This window comes from Malus domestica, chromosome 15, assembly GCF_042453785.1.
Source record: "Malus domestica chromosome 15, GDT2T_hap1".
Classification (NCBI taxonomy): Eukaryota; Viridiplantae; Streptophyta; class Magnoliopsida; order Rosales; family Rosaceae; genus Malus; species Malus domestica.
This window is the reverse complement of record NC_091675.1, coordinates 9,844,711-9,856,064: the sequence shown is the minus strand read 5'-3', so window position 1 is coordinate 9,856,064 and position 11,354 is coordinate 9,844,711. Positions and strand designations below refer to the sequence as shown.

Genomic DNA, 11,354 nt, shown 5'->3' with positions numbered 1-11,354 from the left:
GATGTTATATGTCAAATGTATCAGAACAATGAACAATAAAATAGATTTATGAAGCAGAAACAGAATAATGAATGCAAATCACCATATCATAGAGCCCTGTCGGCGAATGAACACTTTACAAAACAAAACCAACAGAGAATTGTATGGAAAATTTTGTCTTCAATGCATCATCGACGAAAGTTAGAAAATCACAGCGAAACAGTTTAAAGTCCAACCGATGTACTTATGGAAAACATAGATGTTGATCAGAAGGAATTATCTTCCTCGGAAACCATGAAGACAGTGGATATTTCTCATAAAAAAAATGAAGATGCAGGAAATGATTTACGAGTGCATATAACTACCAGTTAATTTAGTCCCACACGGAATTGAAAAGTTTGAGTAAAACATTATAATCAATCAGAGAAAAGAAACCTATAATTACAAGAGTTCAAATCTTACATTTCTTTCTCCAGTTGTTTCCGAATAAATTCCTTGATATGTGCTGTTACTTTGTCTGTCTTGATGTAGAGAATAAGAACTGGAATTTTCTTCCTCACCACAGTTGCCTTAGTCAAAATATCATATAGGATCGTGGGATATCATTGAGAAATAGGAATCCATGTTATCAAAAGATTTCCTGCGACTATTTCTAGTATGGAATGAGTCAATCATCCACTTTGGTATCTTATTGAACAAAAATGGTGATATTGTTCCTCCGTTGATCAAGAATTTTGATTTTTGGGAAGTATCATGATCATCCAATAAGAAGGGTTTCAATTTTTTCAAATGAACGATTTGAAGACCTATTGATTCTAACAACTGATTGCAGAGTTGGTCATTCGGACCTTTCAATTCATAGCAAATAAAGTGCCACGAACAGAGTAGCCATTTTTCAATATCATATTGTAGCTTTTATACTGGAAAGAGGAAATCTCACTCAGAAGCAGCACGACAATTAGGTAAGAACTCCAAAGCATCAACCACAAATACTATCCCAGCTGCTTGAGGCAGAAAATCATCTAGTTGGGCTCTAAGGCGAGAATGCCCAGGAACATCGATAAGATGAACAGGATTTTCCTTTCCACCCTGTCATTAAAAACCAATAGACGGGTAAGCATGATCAAGTTGACAATCAACAAAAACAACAGTACAAAAGAAAGGGAAGAAAATGATCATGTGGCTAATGTCTTCTACATATCAAAAGCAAACAGATAAGTTAAACTCTGCCCTCACTTAACAAGACAAGCAATATTGTTTGAACATAGTTATTTGCATATGAGCACAAGAGGCTGAAATATACCTTTGAATTTTCCGAATGGAGCACAAAATATCCATCATTTGGTTCCATGGAAGTGACAGTACCTTGATGTGAAGAGCCATCCCGAAGCTGGCATGTGCATCAAATCATGGCATAAAAGTTAGATGAACATTTCTAAGGCATAAATAGATCACCAAAGTAACTTGAAACAGGGAAAGATGGACATACTTAATAAAAGGCATTTAGAATTTCTATATATATTATTTTCCAAGCATTAAACAACAAATTATCTCAAACAGACATAGACTTCCAAATTATATCAGAAAAAAGATAGGGATACAACATCAGCACAGGACCAACCCGATCAAGTTTCTAATTGACATAGAGAAAATAACCAGAGTCATATGGTCTAGATAAATTTTGTTTGCATTACATATTAAAGACTAAGTGTGACATTAGTCACTCTAATGAATAAAAAAAGGTCGTACCCAGTGCACAAGGCTCCCGCTTTACGCAGGGTCTGGGAGAGGTGAATGTCGGCTAGCCTTACCCCCATTTATGGAGAGACTGCTCCCAAATTAGTCACTCTAATGAATGATTTAGAAAATTGGATCAACTATTGAGTCTACAAAAGTGATTCGTATAATGTTTAGAAGAACAAAATCCAATAATCTCAAAGCTTACTTGATAGAAAAGAACAGTCTTCCCACTGCCACTATGCCCGCTTATTAGCTTTTGGGCGTTTAAACCTTACTACAACACAGAGATAAAGAAAATATATATTACTGTGGACTCTTTTGAAAATAAATTAAAAAAATATATTACAAGAGTACGTACCCAACAAAAGTAAGAATGAGGTGAATAGCAGACCGCTATAGCAGCATAAATCTGCTCGGGCGGAACCTGATGAAAGTATTGAAGGGCGTGAGACGACCATTGCTCTGCCTGTTTCTTCCATCATACTTTTTTTGGGATTTTAGGAAACTTTCAGTTTCAGTAGCAGTGATTCTTGGCTTCTTCAGCCCCTGGGAATGTCTAAAGAAGGAACGGAGCTCAACTTGGGAGAAAGTACCCTAAGGGAAGACCAAGACACGGGTATTAGGAGCTTACAGTAAGAGATTTAGAATTTATGGAAGAAACAATATGAGCGGGACATTTGACTCTTAAAAAGAATCTCAAATTCATCACTTACCTGTAAAAATTCAAGTCTAAACACTAAAGAGAATCTCAAATTCATTTTTCACTTGTAAACTTTAAGTCTTAAATATACAGAATCTCTTATTGATTAACAAAAACAGGAATATGAATATCTAGGGCTGGTTCGATATGGGATACCGAACTGAAACTAGTATCTCGAATCTCAAACCGAAATTTTTCGGGACAGAAAATTGAAGACCAATCCCAAACCAAATTTTCGAGAATTCCAAAATATTTTCGGAATTTCGGGACAAATCGAGAATCCCAAATTGAAATATGCAATTATGAATTGTTCTTCAAATATATTCTACTATCAAACTAACGCCATCATATTTCGCTGATTGCAGATAATTGGATCAGTTGAAATTTCTCCATTTCTAGCATTCCAACAACACGTAACTGCTTCAAAGCCATTAGATGGCAAGCCTAATTCTCTGCTTGGTTGCCGAGACAAACAACTTCTCTGGAAGATTTCTCAAAATTCAGAGAAATTAAAATTAAAATACAAGTAGGTGAAATAATCGATTCTCTAATTCCCCCTAAAACCCCAACAATGAAATTAAACAAAACTAACATTTCAACAAGAATGAAAAAAAAGGCTCAAATTTCAAAACCCAGGATAATAAAGAAACAAAATTGACATTACAATTGACAGTAAGTATCACAAAAATGTTCGTTGAACTCGACAAGTAAAATATAGGATAACAGAAACTAAATTTTCCTAGCATTTTCTCGGCAACTAAAAGCGAACCTATAGTACTACACCAGACCTCTCAAAAAGGACTCATTTATAAAACAAAACTTACAGCTACTAACACATCAATCATTAAGAAGGATGAGAAATCCCTGAACTCATTCAAAACCGATGCTCAAAGGCTGCCCAGTATCTAAATTTATCCCATAGTTCATCTATTCCCACTCTGTTATAATCCTCAAAATTCTTCTATTACACTTCAACCAGATGCTCAACTTTTTAAATAATTGGCAATTATATAATGTCCATATGTAAGTTAGAGGCATTCACATTAAGCTAACTCCACAGGAATCTCCATAGGAACCTTAATAAATATACAAAATCCCACAAGAACCCGTATGCTTCCAATAGTAAATATTTTCTAATATAGTTAATACTCGATAAACCAACTATGCGATATTAAGGCCAACAATCATCACAAAATATACAAATAGTTAGGAAAATGACTTATTAGCTGTAAAACTAAAAGCTGGAAGAAAACTTTTGTCCCCAAATTGATCAAATATTCAAATTCTCTTCGAGTTTCGATACAGACTTCTATTTTCACACTCAAAGCATAAAGAATAATTCTATTAACAATAAATGAAAAAGCAGAAACTTCTGAAAGTATAATAATGTGAAATATAAAAAAGGATTTCCCCTTCCCAGAAACCAAGAACCCTAATCTGATCAATGCCCGATAAAAAAAACCAACCAATCCCAAATTTCAAATAATACTCAAATAATCAATTAGCAAATTACATACTTTGAATTCCTTAGCAGCGAATTTCAGCACGGCAGCGAAAGGGGCAGTCTCTGGAACGGTAAACCTGGAAAAAATTGATTGATATATAAAAAATTGTAAAAATTCGAAAAGCAAAAAAGCGCCTCGAAGAAGAGAAACTGAAATAGGAATCGAGGTTTATACAATGAACAAACAGTGTGAAGGGGACGAGGCGGATCCGACTCAGAGGGCGATTAAAAAATGCAAGGAAGGTGCTGCATCGAGAGGTGAAAAGGTTGGAGGTGGCGGACCTAGGGCTTCATTCCATCGCCGAGAGAGAGTAACTGAGAGAGTCGGAGAAAGTTTATTTCTTTTGTCGAGCAGTGAGAGAGAATCTGTTTCGGAAGAGTTATTTAAGTGCTGAAATCGCTTGCCGAAAATGTTTTTTGTTTCAAATATTTTCCTTAAGAAGCAGTAAACGCGTACAATTATTTAAAAATATTTTTAAAAAGTGTTTTTAATTATTGAAAAGTTTTTTTTTTTTATGCTTCTTTTAAAAACACCTACTCCAACATTTAGAGTAAAAATCAAATTTTAAATTCTAAACTTATATTAACTTGCTTCAACCTTTAGGACAAATATGACTTAAAACTCAAAACTCATTTCCAGGCCAAATTTAGCCCAAGATTTCCCTGGGTTAGTGGGGCTGATCCATTGTATATGTATATTTCTTTTATGTGTTTCATACTATTTCATAGTATTTCACGAGTTTCTTGGTGTTGGTGTTCTTTATGTCCCTTTTCTCACTGGTGTTCTAAAAACCGGCCTAGGTGATGAAGGCCTGCCGCAATTTAGTGCAAATCGTTTTGAAAAATTGGTCTAGAGCTAAGTGGTCCTAGTCAGCGCATAGGCGGTCCTAGGCGGTCTGGTTTTTTTTATTATTATTATTAATTGTGTTTTTTTTTCTTTTTGTTTCATGGTGGTATACTTATGGAAATGGATCAAGAACAAACTAGATGCAACAAGATTAAATAATTTAGTCTATATCCAATCCAATGCAAGGATCCTGAACAAGAAGAATTTAGTCTATCATCCAATAATACTGCTTATCATGATTATGTGCTTACTGTTTTTTACGTATTGAACTTGTTAGATGTACATACTTTGTGTATTCTTCTATTTCTATTTTTGCATTTTTTCATTTTTTTATTATTCATACAAGTCTAGTTTTTTTTTTAAGATTAAATAGTCACGTATTTACAAGATATACCATAGATTTTACATAAATCCGTCTAGGCCATTATAGCCGCCTAGGCGCTAGACCCCTGTCTGCGGCCCAACTAGCGCCTAACGTTTTTTTAAATCTTGGTGCTCACGGAACACACATGATACTTCAGATTTTTTAAGTTCATCACATGACAAATCTATTCTCCAAGAAAAAAAAAATTGGCTCTAAAGTTGTAGATGGTTTTAGTTGCACAAAACAATCATATTTATGCACACAAGTTAGATTTGTACTGATCTCCTCTCCCAGCAATTACTATTTAGACCAACATTAATGGTTAGAATTGAAACTTAAATTTTGTCTAAAAATTTTAGGTTCTAAACCAAAAATAATTTTTCTTCTTCCATCCTTAAAATTTAGCCAGAGTATTAAAGAACAATGTTAGTCTAAATGACAAACTTACCCTTAATCTATTCAATGCCTAAAATTATTGACAAAAAATAAAGGGTATTTATGTCATTTTATTTTTATTCAACGGAGATTTTTTAACAAAATAATTGATGTGAACAAATTAGAACCATTTTCATCGATTTTAAATTTTAGAAACTAAAATGAGGAGTTACGTTAATTTTAAAAATAAGTGGCTATTATTTTTCATTGTGATACGGTACCACCAGTTGGCTTTGCTGAGTGGTAGTACATCTCCACTCAAATTTTGCCATCTGTACATTAAAACACATAAACTTCTGCCATTAATTCTAAAGTTACAAACCCTAAGAGCAAGTCGTGGACATTGCCCAGCACTCAGTCCAAAAAATAGCCCAGCACTCTGTCCATTACCTCCAGCCCGCGCAACAGCCTGGGGCCCAGCCCATGCTGGTCTCTGGGCCAGCTCAAAACTGACTGACCAAGAAGCTGGGCAAGTGGCCACGTGGCAACTCCCTGACTCTTGGATTTGAATATTTTTCAAATCCAACTGTCCATATTAATTAACTATATTAAAAATTATAAAAAAATACATAAAAATTATTTAAAAAATACAGAAAACTTAAAAAAAAAACAGAAATTTTTTTAAAATGTTATTTTTTTTTCTATAAATAATAAAGTTTGTGGTTGAAGAATAAAGTGTATTTGATGAGTTTATGTAATTTCATTTTAGTGTGTTTTTTTTTTAAGTTTATTTGATGAGTATGTAATTTTATTTTAGTGTGTATTTTTTTTAAGTTTATTTGAAATTTTATCCAAAATTGGTTAAAAATCTTATCCGAAATAAACTTAAAAAAAAAAACACACACACACCAAATAAATACGTTGGGTGCCAGCGCATTTTTTTAGAAGTGGAGATGCCTTAACCTATTACTGTTCACTTGAACGGATAAATACGCTGAGTGCTGGTGCAAAGTCCTTAAGGTGGACTTGCTCTAAACAGGATGGTTAACCACCATACGGCCGACGCTACCCAAAAGCTTGACTGACGAACTGACGGTGGCGAGACTAGTAGCAAGAGCTTTACGTTTTGCATCTGCAATTTATCTGCAATAATATTTTCTATAAGTGTATAGTCATGAAAGACATCAAGAAGATGGGATAAATCCCAAATCCAGTTAATGGTGGAAGCCAAGCCACTGTTTGAATTGAAGGCAAACAGCCATCGATGATTCGATGCGGCTCAATTCTGTTTCTTCAATTGATTCGGTTACTATCAAATCCCCTTCAATCCTCTTTAAGAAAATTCTTAATTTTGAGAAATAAATCATCAATTTTATGCATAATAATAATTTACGACGGCAAAAATAAAGAAAGTTCTTAATTTCTATCAAACATCTGCAATTGCATTTTTATTCAATGGCATGCGACCGCAAGGAAGTGGTCAAATCTAGAGGCGGCGACAGCGACGGCGACGGAGTAGCCATAAAGATTAATTAACCCCCAAACAAAAGGAAAACAATTAACCCCCGAATAAAAAAATTAAAAAAAAACCCGAATAAAAGGAAAACACTTTTACGTGGTGTTAGCTGTTAAACGGCAGAATTTTAAGTTGAGTACCGTTATTTATAACATGTTTTTGTACTATATTTTCATAGTATCTTAAGTGATATTGTGTACAGTCATATCATTTGAACTAATCAAAATTTTAAATTTAGTTTATTATTTAATAAACTAATAATTAAGAAAAACTAGTTAATTAAATTATGATTGTGGTATAAGAGAAGTCTTTCTCCTTCATTTTTTTGGATTTTGCAAATTTTTCAAATGATGTAGTTGTCCACATTAGATGCCACCTAAGATGGTATGAAAATGTGGTACAAAAACATAGTACGAATATTATTACTATTTTAAGTTTGTTGATGATTTGTATTAGCAGTACAGATGGCGAATTATGAGTAGAGATGTACTACCACTCAGCAATGTCCGTGGTATTACTGTATCACTTAATAATGGAAAAATACCCTTTATGGATCATTTCTTCTTAATTCACAAAATCAAGGAATCTATGCTATTAAAATTTGATCCAACGGCTGAAGTTATTATAACTTTTAAAGTAAATCCCTGTTTATAGCAATTAGATCAAATTTCAATGGTACAGATTCTCTGATTTTGTGGATTAAAAGGAAGGGATCCGGAGAGGATCCATTTCCCTTAATAATTTATTGTTAAACACCAGGAAGAGACACGTGGGATCTGAGTTGTAAGATTGGTATCGATGCCTTTTGGTAGTGGGCAGTGGGTCCAGAGTAATCAAACAAGTTTGCTTCCGAAACGGCTGTTTTATAGTCCTACTGATTTGGCACTCTTATCTTCAATTCCATATAGTACAAGCAGAGCACTGGTTCTCCCACGACAGTCCATGCACTGACAGCTAACAAACCCTACCTCTCTCCCTGGGAAGTTGGACATTTTCAGAAGAAGAAGATGATGAGGAAATCAGGTAGCACCATTATCAAACATCTCAAATCATCATCGTTCGGTCTCACCTCTTGGACTCCAAAATCTCCACTTCCACTTGCTCCTCCTTCATTTCCTCAAATTCTCCAAATCCCGGCAGCCGGAGATTTCAGTAACTTCTGCTCTCGCCGGTTTGAATCCGTCAATGCAGAAAAGACGCCGGATTCGGATACGACTGATCGCAATCACGATCAGGTATCTTCTTGTTGTAAATTATGGCTTTACTCTTTAATTTCCAGTTTGATTGCGTCCGGCTTGCATTCATTTCCTGTTCTTTCTATACAACAACTAGATTATGTTGAAATGCAGCACTGATTTAGGACAGAGTCAGGCGGCGGAATTTAGACTAGTTTAGCGGAAGCGAAAATATAGCAAACTAGAAGCGAAAGATGTTCTTGTCAAATTTGACTCCGTGATGAATGATCCAGCATTGAATTGATGGATCATTACCTAAAAGAGTGACTCCGATGGGCCGTGTGATCTGTTATGAAGGAGTTTGCAGTTTTACCTTCTTGCTAAAACACTCTTGCAGTTATTACTTCCGAGAGATTTAGTACTGCACTTTAGCTAGGAACCAAGTAAGGCACCATTGAGGTGGTGTTTAAGTATCTTGGATGAATTACAAGATGAGACATTCTTGCGTAATTTCATAAATTTGCTTCCGAGAGGCCTGTGAGCTTGCACATTGCATATATACACATATAATCGCTGAAGAATATCGCTTCTTCACTACAGGCTTTAGTGTTTCCCGAAGGAAAGGTCAAGTTCACTCCTGAAATGAGGTTCATATCCGAGACTGCTGAGGAGCGGGAATGCTGTTATCGCATCCTTGATGACAATGGGAACCAAATTTTGTCCAGCAACTATGTAGAGGTACTGGAAATTCCCTCTGTCTCGCTTCCAATAATGAGTTTCCGTTTTCTTTTCTACGAACACGAATATAATATAACCCAAAGGAAGTAACCTTGCGACTTATATATTACCAATTTAAACAGGTCAGTAAGGAAGTTGCTGTGAAAATGTATACCAACATGGTTACTCTTCAGACCATGGACACCATTTTCTATGAAGCACAAAGGCAAGGAAGGATTTCGTTCTATTTGACCACAGTTGGTGAAGAGGCTACCAATATTGCATCTGCGGCAGCACTCACCATTGACGACATTGTCTTTCCTCAGGTTTCCAGCACATATATGCATATATAACAACTTTCTATAATATCCTTTCTAGTTAAATACGCCACACCTGCATTCCTACTCATTAAGATTTCAATTTCTTTTTCCTCATCAGTTGATTCAATAGTTTATCATGAGAGGTGCTGAGAGAAGTTTTCTTTGACATGTATGCAGTACAGGGAGGCAGGAGTGCTATTGTGGCGTGGTTTCACTCTACAAGAATTTGCAAACCAGTGTTTCAGTAACAAAGCTGATTATGGGAAAGGCAGGCAGATGCCGATCCATTATGGATCTAACAAGCTCAATTACGTAACTATAGCATCAACCGTGGCGTAAGATATAAATTTTTTTATGTCGGAGATTATTTTTGGCTGATATGTAGACCATTTCCAAATGTTTCACTAAAATGATTAAGGTCACACCACAAATAATTTATACTGCTTTGCAGCACACAACTTCCACAGGCTGTTGGTGCTGCATATTCTTTAAAGATGGACAGGAAAGATGCATGTGTGGTCGCGTATGTTGGTGATGGTGGCACAAGCGAGGTAAACTACCACTGAATCTTATCCTAAAAGTGCTCGCACCTCCAACGTTTTTAATAGCCTTAGGCGAATATAATTAAAAGCGGCGAACAAGGTTACTAAGTCCCTCATGTTTCTGTTGATTCAAAATCTTGTTATAGCCTCTGCATTTATCCCATTGATGCCCAGCATTTCACTGTTTTTGTGGAGGGGTGTCCCTATAAGTTAGAGGTCATTGGTTTTGGTTCTTCTTTTCTGATCAAGCAAATTATGTTAGGGTGATTTCCATGCTGCCTTGAATTTTGCGGCTGTTAAGGAGGCTCCGGTTATATTCTTTTGTCGGAACAATGGATGGGCTATCAGTACACCTACATCAGACCAGTTTCGGAGTATTCCATCTCTCTGCTTGTATTTTTACAATTTCTATCAAACGTCGTGCTGATGCATAGAAGCAAAGTAATAATTTATTCCTCTTCTTTGGGCAGGTGATGGCGTTGTTGTCAAAGGCCGGGCTTATGGAATTCGAAGCATCCGAGTAGATGGTAATGATGCACTTGCTGTGTACGGTGCAGTTCATGCTGCCCGTGACATGGCAATCAGAGAACAGAGACCAATCTTAATTGAGGTAAAGAAAAGGATTTTTATTTGGTTTCCTGGCCTTGTGAGCCACATTGTTGAAACTCGTATTCTTCAACTTTTGATGTTTGGTTTCGATCTTTTCCATTGACAGGCATTAACATATCGAGTAGGACACCATTCCACTTCAGATGATTCGACAAAGTATCGTCCAGTCGAAGAGATTGAATGGTGGAAAATGGAACGAGACCCTGTATCTCGGTTTAGAAAGTGGATGGAAAACAATAGTTGGTGGAGTGATAAGCAAGAGTTAGAGGCCAGAAACAGTGCGAGAAAGCGGGTAAGACGTACTATTACTTCTTTTTGGAAGAAACGCTTCAGAACATGTTGTTGAACAGAACAGATATGGAAGGTGTAAGATCCAAATATGAGAATCGTGTTTTCTGAATAATTGTTTATGCGTTTTTGTTGCAATGCAGATATTACATGCAATCCAAGAAGCAGAGAAAGTTGACAAACCTCCAATTGCTGACATTTTCACAGATGTATATGACTCTCCCTCTTCCGATCTCCGCGAGCAGGAGAAATTGCTCAGAGATACAATTCAAAGACACCCCTGCGATTACCCATCCGACTTTCCTCTCTAACTTCTGACTAGATTCAAGGCACGGTGAAGAAATATGGGAAGAAATTTCGTTACGTTGAAGGTAGAAGATAGATTAGTGATGAAGAAAACTTATGCATCTGCACAAAATAGTAGAATTAAAATAAGTAAGTCCTTCATCACTTGTTCATTACCGTATGTTTGGATAAGTAACTTTCAAAATACAAACTGTGCACTACCACTGAACTAGACAAGCATTATAAGGAGTCATTTGAAGTTCTCTCTAAGTATATTGAATCTACTCGTATATTTTTAGGTACCTCCATGTAATTTTGTTGTGCATTCCTTAGACTAAGTTTCATGGAACTTTATAGTCCCTCATCCTTTGATTAAAAATACAACAACAACAA

General features: G+C 35.8%; 1 protein-coding gene across 1 annotated transcript; it reads left to right on the top strand.

Annotated features, from left to right (window-relative positions):
• Window positions 1-7,860: 7,860 nt before the first annotated feature.
• Window positions 7,861-11,263, top strand: LOC103415518 (2-oxoisovalerate dehydrogenase subunit alpha 2, mitochondrial-like). Its single transcript, XM_008353843.4, has 9 exons — window positions 7,861-8,260; window positions 8,801-8,938; window positions 9,061-9,243; window positions 9,415-9,572; window positions 9,689-9,788; window positions 10,042-10,153; window positions 10,250-10,389; window positions 10,495-10,680; window positions 10,820-11,263. Exons 1-9 carry the CDS (start codon window positions 8,033-8,035, stop codon window positions 10,985-10,987), a joined length of 1,413 nt encoding a protein of 470 aa, XP_008352065.3. The 5' UTR covers window positions 7,861-8,032; the 3' UTR covers window positions 10,988-11,263.
• The last annotated feature ends 91 nt before the right edge of the window (window positions 11,264-11,354 follow it).